The sequence below is a fragment of the Thamnophis sirtalis genome, unplaced genomic scaffold (genome assembly GCF_051295495.1).
Source record: "Thamnophis sirtalis isolate CommonGarterSnake01/CBP01778 unplaced genomic scaffold, rThaSir2_p1.2 scaffold_1, whole genome shotgun sequence".
Classification (NCBI taxonomy): Eukaryota; Metazoa; Chordata; class Lepidosauria; order Squamata; family Natricidae; genus Thamnophis; species Thamnophis sirtalis.
In genome coordinates this window covers 176,432,523-176,448,918 of record NW_028261381.1, presented here as the reverse complement: position 1 = coordinate 176,448,918, position 16,396 = coordinate 176,432,523, and the positions used below count along the sequence as shown (strand labels likewise).

The following is a 16,396-nucleotide window of genomic DNA, read 5'->3' as shown; positions in this document are numbered from 1 at the left end:
TTTTAAAACAAGATGGGATTTTGCGCTGATGGTTGAGCTACTCTGCCACTTAAGACACTCAAAGATCTCCCTGAGGTTTTTTTTTTTAATTTAAATTTTATTTTACCGTTCCATCGCTCCGAGAAGCCTTCGATTTTTGCATGGCACTCCGCAAGGAAATTTACCTGGAATTCCTGATCAGCTCGACCTGCCGCGGCGTCAGGGCAAACACGCAGGGACTCTCTTGAAGTTTCTCGTTGTTCTGCGGGACTGGACAGGGGAGGCAAAAAGATGGTCAGGGGAGCAATCCGAGGGAGATTGATTGAATCTCGTCCCAAAGTCACCTCCGTTGACGGCACGAAACCAAGGAGGGTCTGGCTGAAAATCCCGACTGGCATTTTGAGGAAGGGAAACCCACGATGGGTCCCTGCAGGAACACCTGCCCTTCGGAGGGACTTCCCAAACCAAGGAAATGATCGTCAATTGAAAAGAGTAGTTGTAGTTCGTGGTTGACCCTCGGCGTTCTCTGAGCTTGGCGGTTTTCTTGCAGACGCCTTATGACCAAATTGGGTAACACAAATTCAATGCTAGCAGGGAGGAGGGGGTTTGTGAAGAAGGAGGAGGAGGAGGAGGAGGAGGAGGAGGAGGAGGAGGAGGAGGAGGAGGAGGAGGAGGAGGACCGTGCTCTCTGAGCTTGGTTGTTTTCTTGCAGGCGTTTCATGGCCCAACTAAGTAACTTAATCAGTGCTAGAAAGGGATGGGGTTTGTGGAGAGGAGGAGGAGAACAATGAATGTAGCGTCCTTGGCGCTCTGTGAGTTGGTGCGTTTTTTGAAGACGTTTCATGACCAAACTGGGTAACGAGGAGGAGGAGGGGGTTTGTGGAGAGGAGGAGGAGGAAGAGGAGGAGGATTGTGGGGTCCTTGGTGCGAGAGAGCACCAAGGACACCTCAAAATTGTCATCAAACTGCCACTGAGACCAAACTTGCTTCCTAGAGAGACTTATGACCTTGAGAGGAGACAAGTTTTAACACAACTGCACATCCTTCTCAAGGCCAAAAAATAATAAAAAAAAAAGATTTTAAATCCAGGGGATTTTGGATGGCACAGAAAAAAGTTTTTTTTTTTTTTTTTGCCAGCGAAGATCACAAGATCGCAATCATCCTGCCTGCTTTCTCCACTTATAAGCTGTCCTGCCATTTGCTAAATTTAATTACGTTAATTATGAGGTGTTAATTCACAGCAGGGGTTTTGTGCCAAGGCTTCTTGTAGCTGGAGGTGTTCGTCTCAGCAGTTCTCGGAGGAGGAGAGATTATCCTCTGAGCTTGCTAAGAGTGCCCGGGGAGGAGGGGGGGAGTGGGAATATTTCCCAGTTTTTCCCGGAGCAGGATTCGATTTATTTGTTTTAAATAAGGGCAGTCCTCGAGGTATGAATATACCCGAAATTGATGTCACAGAGTGAGATGTTGGCTAAGTGCATGTTTTGCCCCTTTTTATGACCTTTCTTGCCGCCGTTGTTAAGTGAATCACTGTGATCGTTAATTTGTGTGCTTCATCACTGGAGGTTTTTAAGAAGAGATTGGACAATAATTTGTGTGATGTGATCTAGGCTTTCCTGCCTGAACAGAGTTGGACTAGAAGACCTCCAAGGTCCCTTCCAATTATTCTGTTCTGTTCTATCCTATTCTATTCTAATTCTATTCTACTCTAATTTTCTATTCTATCCTAATTCTATTCTACTCAACTCTATTCTAATTTTCTTTTCTATTCTATTCTAATTTTCTATTCTATTCTAATTTTCTATTCTATTCTAATTCTATTCTACTCTAATTTTCTATTCTAATTCTATTCTACTCAGCTCTATTCCAATTTTCTTTTCTAATTTTCTATTCTATTCTAATTTTCTATTCTATTCTAATTCTATTCTACTCTAATTTTCTATTCTAATTCTATTCTACTCAGCTCTATTCCAATTTTCTTTTCTATTCTAATTTTCTATTCTATTCTAATTTTCTATTCTATTCTAATTTTCTATTCTAATTCTATTCTACTCTAATTTTCTATTCTAATTCTTTTCTACTCAACTCTATTCTAATTTTCTTTTCTATTCTAATTCTATTCTACTCAACTCTATTCTAATTTTCTATTCTATTCTAATTCTATTCTACTCAACTCTTATTCTTTTTCTATTCTATTCTATTCTTATTTTCTATTCTACTCTAATTTTCTATTCTACTCTAATTTTCTATTCTATTCTAATTTTCTATTCTATTCTAATTTTCTATTCTATTCTAATTTTCTATTCTATTCTAATTTTCTATTCTATTCTAATTTTATTCTACTCTAATTTTCTATTCTAATTCTATTCTATTCTATTCTCCATTCCATTCATTCCCATTCTCCTGTCCTGTCCTGTCCTATCCTAGGCACGGTTGTTGAGTGGCTCCCCCATTGACTTTGCGTGTCAGGTGGTCGCAAAAGGAGACCACACTGCAACCATCATAAATGAGTCACTTGCCGTGAATTTTGATCACGAGGATGATGCAAAGGTTTTAAGTGTGAAAAATGGTCACTTTTTTCAGTGCCATTGTAACTTTGAACGGTCACTAAGCAGACTGTTGCAAGTCGAGGACTGCCTGTAAGGATTGATCTATTTATTTAAAGAGTTTAGATGATGTTGCTATCCACACATTGTGACTGAGCAACACATATCGACTTTGGTACAATTCGGACACCTTGCTGGGGATCTTGGCGCCGAGTTTGCAGACATCTCATTACCAGTCATGGGAACATCACCAGTGCATGGGGGAGTTCATTGAAAAATATCCTTTCGTCTGGCATGAAATACCTGGGATGGTATAAGGACTCCTGCCTTGGCCAGGGGGTTGGACTAGAAGACCTCCATGGTCCCTTCCAGCTCTATGATTCTATGATAGGAAACATTCTTCCCAAAATTCGGAGAATTCAAATTTCACTGAGAAATTTGTTAAGTGAGCCTTGCCCCGTTTTATGACTTTTCTTGCCACCTTTGCTAAGTGAATCACCGCCGTTGTTAAATTAGTAATAGCAATAGCAATAGTTAGGCTTATATACCGCTTCATAGGGCTTTCAGCCCTCTCTAAGCGGTTTACAGAGTCAGCATATTGCCCCCAACAACAATCCGGGTCCTCATTTTACCCACCTCGGAAGGATGGAAGGCTGAGTCAACCTTGAGCCTGGTGGGATTTGAACAGCCAAACTGCTGAACTGCAGTGCTGCATTTAACCACTGCGCCACCTCGGCTCTTAACGGTTGTTAAGTGAATCTGGCTTTCCCATTGACTCTGCTTGTCAGAAGGGGGATCGTGTGACTCTGGGACACCACGACTGTCATAAAGGTGAGTCAGTCGCCAAGCGGGACCACGGGGATGCTGCAACGGTCCCAAGTATCAAGATTGATCGTAAAGTCATGTTTTCTTTGGCGCCGTTGTTACTTCGAAAGGGTCGCTGAACGAACTGATGTAAATCAAGGACTCCCTGTAATTGTGTATTTTTGTATTTTATATATTACAAACTGATAAACAACTGGAGACCAACTTTCGGCTGCTGCCCAACGATGAAGCTGTCAAAATTAGGACTGTTCGGCTCGTATCCTTCGCCGCCCCTTGTTTGCCCCCAGCTATTCACCTCTTACCATTTGTCCTCCGCCGATACGACCCTAGCTGTTCGCCCTGGCTAACGGGCCCCAGCCTCTTCAGTCCCAGACCCTCCGTCGCGACCCATTCGGCGGAATACTGCTCACCTCGGGCTTTTGGGCGCACAAGAGAGTAGACCGCCAATCAATCGGAGGAAGGGAAGGGAGAAAGAAAGAGGGAGGGAGGAAGCGTTCCATGTTGAGTTTCCTCTCCAGGGGTTTGTGGCAGCCTCTGTTTTGCTTGCTTGCTATCGGCTGCCAAAGGAACAGGTGTGTGTGTGTGTGTGTGTGTGTGTGTGTGTGTGCGTAGTATTGGGAAGGGAATTATATTGCACTGGAGGAGTCTTGTTCTCACCGTCTTCTGCGCATGCTGGTGGCTGATGTTTGGTCAAGGCCGACCATTTGGCATACCAACCTGATGAGGCTGTTGGAAGATGCACCCCACACACAACACCTTAGGGAGCTGCAGATTGGACAATGGGCTGGGGAATTGTAGGGAGGGTGCTTGTTCGCGCCTTTCTGGCTCAGATCTTGCCTTCCTTTCGCTGTTTTCACTTCGTATCTAGTAAAAGTACTCTATTCAAATGGAGTTGAGGTTTTCCTTTCTTGGATATTGAAGGAGGCAGGCCTGACAGTTTGTTTCTCCGCCCAGTCGCCTCGGGTACCCTGGGACCGAAGAAGCTGGGCCCCATTAGCCGCTAGGGTCAGAGGACAAATGGTAAGAGGTTAACGGCTGGGGGCGAAACCCTGTGGGCGAACAAGGGGCGGCAAAGCGTACGAGGCCAACAGCCCTCGGAAACTGTCACGGCTGAGTTTGCACAGGGCAGGAAACCAAAACAAACCACAGATTGGCTTAACGCGACATGCAAACCAAGCCAGAGAATCTTGGGAGCTGCAAGCCAGTTTACGAAGCCAGCATCGGCCTGGATGCTAAAAAGGAAAAAGGAAAAAGAGCTTATAGGGGAGTCATTTACAAGAGAAAAGGAAGGAGTTTAAAAAAGGAATAAATGAATAAAATTTAAGTACAGGTAGCCGTCGACTTACAACAGTTCGTTCAGTGACGGTTCGGAGTTACGACGGCACTGGGGGAAAAAGGACCGTTTTTCACACTTACCACCATCGCAGGATCCCCACGGTCACGTGATCAAAGTTCAGACCCTTGACTCATATTTACGACGGTTGCAGTGTCCCAGGGTCGGGCGATCGCCTTTTGCAGCTGTCTGATGAGCAACGTCAACAGGGAAGCTGGAGTCACTTAACAACCGGGTGAGTAACAACTGCAGGGAGTCACTTAAACCCGGGGTGGCAGGGAAGGCCATAAAATGGGGCAGAAGTTAACAAATGTCTCGCTTGGCCACGGAACCTTCGGGGTCAATTGTGGCCGTAAGTCGAGGACGTCCCATTGAACGACCCGATGGTGCATTTCAAGCTAGGCGAAGTCAAAAGTTTTGAAAAGTTTCTGTAACTGAGGGGCAGAGATGAGAGGTTTTCTCCAGTTGTGGTAACACAAGGGTACAATGGGAAATTGTGGGTTGATTATTTTTGTGCAACCCAGAAATAAGCTGTGCATTCAATGCCACCCTGAATGCGGGGCGGGGAGTGGACTATGAAAGCGACCGGACAGATTCGCAGAAGATATCTTGAGAGTACCCACCAGTGGAGGGATAGCAATAGCAATAGCAGTTAGACTTATATACCACTTCATACGGCTTTCAGCCCTCTCTAAGCGGTTTACAGAGTCAGCATATCGCCCCCACAGTCTGGGTCCTCATTTTACCCACCTCGGAAGGATGGAAGGCTGAGTCAACCCTGAGCCGGTGAGATTTGAACCGCTGAACTGCTGAACTAGCAGTCAGCTGAAGTGGCCTGCAGTACTGCACTCTACCCACTGCGTCACCTCGGATTCAGCCGGTTCACTCCGGTCCGGGCGAACCATTAACGGCGGCTGCGGGAAGCTCCACCCACCCACATGTCATGTGCGAGCACTGCGCATGCGCAGGTGGTGGACATGCGCAGACGAGGAGTATCCGAGCGCTCACATTTGCACACCGGTAAGGAAGGTAAGTGAATCCCACCCCTGGCGCCCACGCTTGGAGACTTCATCCCTAGAGAACCTAGATTGGCTGGTCTTCGAGAAGGGCCTGAAAAGATGGCTGACTCACTATGGTCTTTAATCGGAATAGAGCAGGAAGGGACCTTGGAGGTCTTCTACTCCAGCCTCCTGCTCAAGCAAGAGACCCTATACCTGCGATGGCGAATTTGTGGCAGGGAGCCATATTTGCCGACACAGCAAAGTTTCCGAACTTCTTAAAAAACTCCAGTGATGGTGCATCCACAACTTCTAGTGGCAAGCTGTTCCACTGGTGAATTGTCCTCACTGTTAGGAAGCTTCTCTTTAATTCTAGATCGCTTCTCTCCTTGATTCGTTTCCCCCCGTTGTTTCTCGTTCTGCCTTCAGGTGCTATGCGGAAGAAATTGACCCCCTCCTCTTTGTGGCAGCCCAACCTTGTTATTCCATTCGTCAGTGGAACAACTTGATTCCAGAGATTGTGGGGGGCCCATCACTAGTGGTTTTTAAGGAAAGGCTGGACAGCCATTTGTCTGACTGGACAGCGATGGCTAAACTTTTGGTCCTCTCGTGCTGAAAGCCCGTGTACCTGTGCCCTTACCCTTAACGCAATGCACACACAACACCCCCTTGACGCGTCCTGCCCCCCCCCGCACACTACCCCAATGCTCCCCCTGCTCCCTCATGTGTGCGCATGCAACCCGTCACCCCCCCCCCCTTTTTGGACCTAGCAGGCCTCCCTGAAGCCTCCTGGGACCAAAAATGAAGTGCATTTCATTCAGCTGGCCAGCGGGAAGCACACATGCACGTGGGGTGAAGCTGAGCCAGGGCAATGGCTCGTGCGCCCACAGGGATGGCTCCATGTGCCACCTGTGGCATGGGTGTCATAGGTTCGCCGTCACGGGTATAAGGTCTCCTGTTTGAGCAGGGGGCTGGACTAGATCACCCCTCGGGTCCCTCCCAGCTCTATTCTGATTCTGAAATTCTGGTCCTTCTAGATTTGAGAAGGCCACCCTCTCCTGTCCCACTGCTGCTTTCTCTTTTAATTGATCTCCTGATCTTCCCCACCATGTTCTGAAGCTTTGGTACCGATCTGGCATCCTAGGTGAGGTTTGACTAACGTGCAACAAAATATTCCAAATCGAGTATCCTGGAAGCATCCCCCCCTAGGCTGAACGGGTTGATAAATCCCATGTTAGAGCTCCTAGGCTCTTACAGAAGTTCTACGGGAAGTACCCTGATAAGCCTTGATCCTATTTGAAATGTACATATCTTAATGTTGTCTTTTCTATTCTTTTATTTTCTTGCAGGGATGACTTCTCTTCCCGAAGGAGGGCCGGATGTCAGCCTCTGTTTCGCTACTTGCTTTCGGCTGCCATTGAAACGGGGACGGGGAGGCCTGGTATTTGGGAAGGGAAGTTTTAATTACAGGAGGGATTGTGTAAAGGGAGTTTTGTTCTCACCATCTACTGCACATGCTGGAGATAGTGATGGGAGCCGCCAAGGCCAACTGTGATGCTTTTTGAAGATGGAACCCACATGACACCTAAGGGATTTGCAGATTGGACTGTGGATTGGGGTTACCAGGGGGAGTGAGTTGGGTCACATATTGATATCTATGATTCCGCGCGCTTTTGCCTCAGATCTTGCTTTGCTTAGCTGCTACCTTTTCATAACCAGCAAAAGTACTCTTAATTCTGCGAAATGGAGTGAAGTGGTTTCTTCCTTGGTTGCTGAGGGAGGCCGGCATGACAATGCCTCTTTCACTGTCCTTTCTCACGACTCAAATAGCAATAGCAATAGCAGTAGACTTATATACCGCTTCATAGGCCTTTCAGGCCTCTCTAAGCGGTTTACAGAGAGTCAGCATATTGCCCCCAACAATCTGGGTCCTCATTTTACCCACCTCGGAAGGATGGAAGGCTGAGTCAACCCTGAGCCGGTGAGATTTGAACCGCTGACCTGCTGATCTAGCAGTAGCCTTCAGTGCTGCATTTAACCACTGCGCCACCTTGGCTCTCAAAAAACAACCCACTGTCCTATTAATAACCACTGTAAAGAAGAGGGGGACATTTATCCATAGCAGCAACCTGTGAAAACACACACCCCAAACGAGACAACGAACGCTCTCTCTCTCCGTTCTCGTACATAACACCGCAGCGTCAGCTCATAAAACGCCTGCATCTCCACCCTTGGTTTAGAACAACCCGCAGAAGCAACGTAGTCGAAACACCGGGAGAATCAAGAGCCGGGAGGAATTTTCTCAAAGGACACCGGAGGCTTCTTAGAAGAGATCTTGCAATCAAAACAGAGAGATTGCCTCAGCCGGTTTTTGCCGAAGGAGGTTCCCCCCCCCCCCGCATGGTGCGCAAACAACAGATCGCCTTCCGGGACGCCCCTGGGGAACGTAAGGAGAAGCCAAGACAAATTCAAGCGTCCCCTGTTCCAAATGTCACCAGTCGCTTCGTCCCAAGCTTGTTTACTCAAAGGGAACCCGGAAGGCCAGCGACACCATTATCAGGATGGGGCAGTTTGTCACGCCACAACTCGTCACGGCACAACTTGCTTGCACAACTCACCGCGGGGGGGCAAATCAACAATTTGATTTTAATGATTTAAAAAATGGTTTCGATTTTTCTCACTCCGTGTTTTATTCGGTGCCTCCTTTGGCTTCCTTTCTTGAACGATTCGATTGCCGCGTTTTCCCCGAAAATAAGACAGGGACTTGTTTTCTTTTGACCCCCCCAAAAAAGAATAAGTGCTTGGCCTTATTTTCGGGGGGGGGGCTTATTATTTTTGAGGTGCAGAAGGCGGGGAATGTGGTCACCTCACAGCTGCTGCTGTGTTGCAATGTTTTCAGGGAGGGCTTATTTTGGCGCATGCCCTCAGAAGCCCGATTTTCAGGGGAGGGCTTATTCTCCGGGAGGTCTTATTTTCAGGGAAAGAAGGTAGATATTAGTCTGTGAAGATTCTCAGTCATTCCCAGGTTGTCCCAAAAGGGGCTTTTCCTTCCAAGAAGCAACTAGACTTTCTGGTTTTTTTCTTTGACGACGTTTCGGTTTCGGCCAACACAACATTACGTGCACACTTCAAACCCAAGAATACAGCAAGGCAGAGGCTCGTTCACCCCAAGGATGAAACACCCGGACACATACTGAGCAATGTAGTATATGCAGTACAATGCAGTGAGCCGTGAGCCCCGTGTAGAACTACACTGGGGAAACAAAACAGCCGTTTCACCAATGCATGACGCAACACAGAAGGATAAACCCATCAGGACAAGGTTCAGAGGTCCATCGGCATTTGGAAGACAAAACCCGCTCTTTTGAACACAGCAGAGTCCACATTTTGGACAAAGAGAACTACTGGTTTGAAAGAGGGGTCAAAGAGGCCACCTGTGTCAAAACTGAATACCCCCTCTCTCAATAGAGTGGGAGGGACACCCGACATGATCTATCTCCAGTCTACAACCCGCTTCTTTCAACAATTCCAAGGCGGCTCCACGTCCATTTGCATTACCTGAGGACACCGATAACCTCCAAGTGGCCTCGATGACTCTCTAAAAGGATGCAAATGACCAGCTGTCTGCAAGGAGTACAAATCCTTCCATTCAGTCAGAGCTGAGGAAACCTCTTGGATGAGAAGTGAAACGTCTTCAAAGAAAAACCAGAAAGTCCAGTTGCCTCTTGAAAAAAGGACCTTTTGGGACATATTAGTGTAACTCTTGTCCTGCGGTGAGTTGTCCCATGGCGAATTAGCCATGGCGAGTTGTCTTGTGGCGAAATGCCAAGTTGTCACAGACCTGCACAATTATAAATAGCCCTAGAGATAAAACAGGACTACAAGAACCCCCAGGATCCCAAGTTAGTAAAAAAGCCAACAACAATGGTAGCTTTCTTTGAACTCTCCCAAAATGGACTGCGTCTGCTGAGGAACTGGCCAATTTTAAGCAGCACCTGTTCTGACTTACGATTCCCAAGAGTATGAAACAAATTCCTTGTCCCTTTTATTAACGGACTGTGAATTCTGCTCATTCACATCCAGCCAAGTCTTTCAAGGGAGGATTTACGGTCACAGACCTTATCTGGCTTGGAGAGCTGCCAGGCGGAGATCTGTAGAACTTGGCAAGGAGCCTCATAGTCAGGAATCAATTAAGCGAACTAATTGTCTCCTGCAAACTCCACTCCCCTTTCGCTTCTCTTTTATTTCCTCTGGGAGGGGCCATTCACCATCCACCTGTGACCTTACTCCCAAGTCGACCCTTCTTCCTTAGCTGTTCCCTTCGTCTGGCAACTCTGTGCATGCGCACACTGGGAACAGGCTCCAGCTGTTCTTCTGCCTCACTGATGTCTGACTCCGAAGGCAGCTGATAACTGTCATACGGCCCTGGCCCCCTCTCTGCCTCCGACACAGAGCCCTCATCAGAGCCTTCCCCAGACTCCAGGACTGGCCCAGGTTCCTCCCCAACCTCCTCACTGTCCGAATCCGCTGCCAGCTCTGCTGGCTGCTGGTGGGCCACAGCAGCACCCAAAGCTTTGAATCCTTTCTGCCCATAACTCTATTTCCTGGCCCACCATTGTTCCAAGCCACCCCCAGAACCAGCCACCCCCACCAACCTGCCCATCCCACAAGAGATTCCCCCCCCCCGCAACTTCTAAGTGAAGAAAGGGAAAGAGCAAAGGAGGCCTGGTAGATGGGTCTTCTCCTCCAGACCCCATCCGGGTCCGTTCCCACCTCCATCTGCGAACCTGGAAGGCCAGGCCTCCAGGGCCGCCGGCGATCATCCGGGCCCAACTCACCGAGTTCTGTGGGCTTCAACAGTTCATCCAAGATAGTGTAGAAGGGAAGCTTCACCAACCGGACTTCAGGCTTCACTGGTTTGACCGGCAACCGTCCGAGTCCGTTTAAATACTTTCCGTAGAGCGAGGGATAGTCTATGTTGGGGGTAGTAGAAAGACCAGTCCTGTTTACCGCGCTGTTGCGGTCGTAAGACGAATGGATGGGAAGGGTTTCGGAAGGAGGTCGGTGCTGTGTGGGGGGCGGGAGCGGCTGCTGCGGTTGCTGCTGCTGGGGGGTTTGTCCCGGTTCGGAGATCTTGGCATATCGAGTCTCATAGATCTCTTTTATCTTCTTGAAGAGTTCCGGGCTACAGTCAAACTGGACCAGTTGCAAAGCCCGGGTGACCAGTTCGTGTTTGAGTCCGCTTTTGCTCCGGCCCACAAATCCTAACAACATCTGCAAGTCGGAAACCCGGAAGCTCATCACCATGTTCTGCGAACGAGATGGGAGAACAGACAAGACAGAACAAGCCTTGATATCAAAAAAAAAATAATCCATCAGAGAAAGTTCGTTCTAGCCCAAGTTCTCTATGACCATTCAACAAATTCATCACCCCTGCAAAATTTTAGATATAGGGGGGGGGAGGGAGAATGAAAGAGAGAGAAGGATAGAGGGAGGGAGGGGGAGAGAGAAAAAGAGAGAGAGCTAGATGATAGATAGACAGAGATGGATAGAGAGAGAGGGAGGGCGAGAAAGAGGGATAGAGAGAGCTGGATAGAGATGGAGAAAGAGAGGGAGGGAGAAAGAGAGAGAGGAGAGGGAGGGTGAGAAAGAGAAATAGAGAGGATAGAGAGAGAGGGAGAGAGAAAGATGGATAGAGAGAGGGGGGGAAAAAGAGAGGGAGGAAGAAAGAGAGATAGATGGATAGATAGATGGAGGGATGGATAGATAGGGAGAGAGGGAGACAAAGAAATAGATGGATAGAGATGGATAGAGAGGGAGGGAAGGAGAGAAAAAGGAATAAAGAGAAGGAAGGAGAGAGAAAGACAAAAAGAGAGAGATGGATAGACAGAGAGGGACAGAGAGAGAAATGGAGAGAGGAGGGAGAGGGAGAGAAAGAGAGAGGGAGGGATAGATATAGATAAGATAGATAGATGATAGATAGATAGATAGATAGATAGATAGATAGATAGATAGATAGATAGATGATAGAATCTGCATGAACACGTCATCCTAATTGAGACACTTGACAAATGACTCATATTTATGACCTTTGAAGGGTCTCGGAGTCAGGTGACCGACTGCCTTTTGCGACCTTCTGACCCGCCAAGTCAACGGGGGAGACACCTTCACTTCACAACCTTGTGAATAACCGAAGAGCCACAGGGATTCACTCAACCACAGTGGCAAGAAAATTCATACAATGAGCCAAAGATCACTTAACGATTGTTTCACCTAAATTTTGGGCTCAATGGTGTTCGTAAGTCAAGGACCCCCTGTGTTCTGGATAGACCTCAGAAAAATGTCCTAATTGGAAGAGAAAAGCTCTGGAGATATTTAAGCAGAGACTGAAAATACTCTTATCACCGTGATGGCGAACCTGCCTGGCACAGGTGGCACGCAGAGCCCTCTCTGTGGGCACACGAGCTGGCGCACCGGCTCAGCTCCACCACGCATGTGTGTGTGCCTTCCGCCTGCCAGCTGGATTTTTGGGATCACGTGCATACGCGTGGGGGCGGAGAGGTCAAGCACGTACGCGGGAGACAGGAGGAGCCCATTGTTAGTCCCAGGCGGCTGTAGGGCGGTCTACTACGCCTAAAATGGAGCGCAGGGAGTCGTGCACGAATGCACGGGGGAGAGCAGAGCGGGGGGGGGGGTTGTACGCTCACAAGTGGGGGAGAGCAGAGCGCAGAGGGTGTCACATGCGCATGAGCAGGAGTCAAGCTGCGGGTGTGTGCATGTGTGTGTGTGTGTTGCTAGCGCTGTGCATTGTGGGTCTACGTGCGTAGTTTGGACCTGCGATGACAAAAAGGTTAGCCCTCCCTGCTCTATAAGTGGATTTTATTTTTTCCCACGACGACCCACCCGCCTTCCTGCTGCCACAAAAGATGCACGGTTGTAGTCCACAAGCACAACCGAGCCCAAAACTTGTGTTAAGAAAATGTGCCAAGCGAGTTTCGCTCCATTTCACGACTTTTCTCGCCCCGTTGCTGTTTGGCGAATCACCGCGGCTGGCAAACGAGTCGCCCAGTTGTTAAGTGGATCCGGCTTTGCCACGGTTTCTTGGTTTCGTCGGGAGGTCGCAAGAGGGGATCACGTGACCCCTCTGGGATACTGCCCCCGTCCTAAACGCGAGTCAGTTGTCAGGCATCCCAATGTAAACCGCCAGGGCGGTGGGGACGTTACAACCGTCAGAAGTGTGAAAAACTTTTGTGGCTCATTTTTTTTTCAGTGCCGTTATAACTTTTGATCAGTCACTGAATGAACTGTTGTTAAGTAGAGGACTTCCTGTGTTTGGTTTAAGACAGGGGTCGGCGACCTTAAGCACTCAAAGAGCCACAAAGGTCCTAACTGGAAGTTCCGCGTTCAATTCTGGAGCCGACTAGAAGTCCGGCTCCTCCACCATAGAGTCTCCTCCTAGTGCAGCATCCTTTTTCCTCTACCTGTCCTAACTGAAAGCCCTATCAATTGTGGAGCTGGCCGGAAAACCCGCCCCTTGCCATAGAGTCTCCTCCCAGCGCGCCCTGCTTCTCCCCAACCCCCCTCCCAAAAAATCAGAAGCTCCTCTCAAAATTGTAGTGCCGACTGGTGACAGGGAGCCGCAGCAGAGGGATGAAAGAGCCACATGCAGCTCCCGAGCCGCAAGTTGCAGTCCCCTGGTTTAAGAAGTGGCAGCCAAGGGCCGGGTTTAGGTCCCTCAACGCACTGAAAGATCTTCCCAGCAATGAATCCAAACTGCTGCACAGCTCTAATATATAATTCACGAGCAAGGCAGCCAGCGTTGCTTTCATCTGGAAGCGTTTTTCAATTTGTGGGGAATGTTCTCGTGGCTTCCTCTAGATCAGTGATGGCGAATCTTTTTCGGCCGCCGTGCCAAAAGCGGGGTGAGCACAGGGGGGTGGTGGTGTTTGCTGTACGCTGGCATGCCACACCCATAATGCTATGCACATGCCCCCTGTGTGCATGTGTGCGACCCCCCCCCTTTGCGTGCATGTGTGCGCCCTCCGCTTTTGCAGTGGTTTTTTCACCCTCCCCAGGCTCTAGAGGCTTTCTAGGAGCCTGGGGAGGGCGAAAACCTGCCCCCACCTCGGATGCCCTCCAGACTTTTAAGTCTTGTGGACTTCAACTCCCAGAATTCCCCAGCCCGCTGCGCAGGCTGGGGGATTCTGGGAGTTGAAGTCCACAAGACTTAAAAGTCGCCAAGGTTGAGAAACACTGCTTTAGACATTCTTTGTACAAAACCCTTTTTATCATCTCTCTTGCTCTTCTCTGCAGTCTGTTTAGGGCCTTGGAGTCTTTTTATTTTTGTATCCTAAGGCTGCGCTGCAGAATGGGAAGATCGGGGTTGGCCAAAGTCAACACTTGGCTCTATCCCTTATACCAGTTTCCTGGGCAACTCCTAGCTTTTTAAAAAAAATAAAAAAAATAAAATAACAGTTCCGGAAGCCAATCTCCTTCTGGCTCCTTTCCCCGTCCTTGCTTTTGCAAAATATCTCCAAAGCCAAGCTTAAAGCCTAGATAAATAAACCTATTTATTTTAGCAATGGTTCTCGCTCCAGAATTTGCCCCCTTTCTGCCCATCGAAACCATCGTCACAAGGATAGAGTCCCGGTGGGAACGACAATCACGGAGACACAATTCACATCCTCAACAAGAGTTGCACAAGGACAGGGGTGCCAATTCCCTCCCACCACTACCACAGTTCCGTGGCACTCTGCGGGGGTTGCAGCCCATTCGAAAGTGGGCTGTGGAAGTGGTGGGCTTCATTTGTGAAAGCACATTTGTGAAAGTTACAACGGGGCTAAACAAAAGTGACTTAGGAGGCTGCGTCTTACACTTACGACCGTGGCAGCGTCCCCATGGTCACAGAATCGTAATTCAGACGCGTTGGCCACTGACTCACATTTATGACGGGGGCAGTGGCCGAAGGTCGCGGGATCATGCCACCCGAGCAGGAGAACCCTACAGCAGTGATGGCAAATCCTTTTCTTCCTTTTATTGCGCGCGCACGCCCCCTCAATCTCCACATACTTGCGCATGCACCCAACACCCCTCTCCAGGCTCCGAAGGCTTTCCTGAAGCCCGGGGAGGGCGACAATGGCCTCCCCCAGTGGGAAATGGATCGTTTCCGAGCTTCCAGTTGGCCCATTGAGGCCGTTTTTCGCCCTCCTCAGCCTCTGGAAGCTCTCCTGAAGCCTTGGGAGGGTGGAAACGGCCTCCCTTGGCACTCCAGAAGGGCGAAAAATTAGCTGGCTGGTGCGCGCATGCGGAGGACTGCCGTGACACCAAGTATGGTTCCATGTGCCACCTGTGGCACGCATGCCACAGGTTTGCCATCCTGGCCCTGCACCATTTCTGACTGCTGCTCTGTACACAGTCTCCTGCTTGGGCTGGGGGTTGGACTAGATGACCTCCAAGATCCCTCTTCCAAGTTAAATCTGTGAAATCCTTTGAGACTTCCTGACAAGCAAAGTCAATGAGGAAAGCCCAACTCACTTCATAACCGAGATGCTGATGATAATACAATACAATACAATAGCAGAGTTGGAAGGGACCTTGGAGGTCTTCTAGTCCAACCCCCTGCCTAGGCAGGAAACCCTATACTGTTTCAGACAAATGGCTATCCAGAATCTTCTTAAAGACTTTCAGTGTTGGGGCATTCACAATCCTGGAGGCAACTTCTGTTCCACTGATTAATTGTTCTGTCTGAACAATTTCTGTCTGAATTTCTCCTTAGTTCTAAGTTGCTTCTTTCCTTGATTAGTTTCCACCCATTGCTTCTTGTCCTACCCTCAAGTGCCTGTTCGTGGACTTGACCGAAGTTACAACGGCACTTTAAAAAAGTGACTTATGACTGTTTTTTCATGCTTACGACCACTGCAGCATCCTCGTGGTCACCTGATAAAAATTCAGATGCTTGGCCACTGATTCACATTTACGACAGTCGCAGCCTCCTGGGGGGGTCACATGATCCCCTTTTGTGACCTTCTGACCAGCAAAGCCAATGGGGAAGCCGGATTCGCCTTAACAACCATGTGACTCATTTAACAACGGCAGGGAATCACTTAACCGCTACGGCAAGTAAAATGGGGCGAAATTCACATCATAAGTGTCTCACTTAGCAACTTGAAATTTTGGGCTCGATGTGGTCGCAAGTTGAGGGCTCCCCAGCAGGTATTTGGTGCCCATTGAGCAGGACTGGGCCAGCCTATCTACAAGACAATTAGACCTTCAGCTCCTGGGGATAGGATTAAGACATGACCCTCCAGGACATACCGAATTTTTCAGATTATAAAATGCACCTGACTATAAGACGCACCTAAAATTAGAAGAGGAAAAACAGCCTCCCCCAAAGAGCTTTTTGGGCCTCCGCACACCGTATTTTCAGCCCTTCTGGGGGCCTTTTTTCGGCCCTTTTCCAGCTTTTTTCTACCCATTTTCAAGGCTTTTGGGGTCTTTTCTGAGCCTTTTTTCAGTCCATTTTTGAAGCTTTTTTGGCTCGTTTTGAAACTTTTTTCAGCCCATTTTTATGCTTTTTCCAGGCCGTTTTCAAGGCTTTTTTGAGACTTTTTTCAGCCTGTTTTCGAGACTTCTTTGGACCGTTTTGAAGCTTTTTTTGGCCATTCCCCCCCCCAAAAAAAAACAGGCTGGAAAAAGCCTAAAAATGGGCTGAAAAAAGC

At 48.6% G+C, this 16,396-nt stretch overlaps 1 protein-coding gene across 3 annotated transcripts in view; it reads right to left on the bottom strand.

The window, feature by feature from the left end:
- PIAS4 (protein inhibitor of activated STAT 4) overlaps nucleotides 1–16,396 on the bottom strand; it is a 44,300-nt gene that overhangs the window by 18,828 nt on the left and 9,076 nt on the right. For all 3 annotated transcript variants that reach the window (XM_087703384.1, XM_087703385.1, XM_087703386.1), the window contains exons 2-3: nucleotides 10,517–10,988; nucleotides 165–249 (exon numbers count right to left, since the gene is read on the bottom strand). In XM_087703384.1, coding sequence (XP_087559510.1) covers nucleotides 165–249; nucleotides 10,517–10,988 — 557 coding nt within the window. The remainder of the gene's footprint in view (nucleotides 1–164; nucleotides 250–10,516; nucleotides 10,989–16,396) is intronic.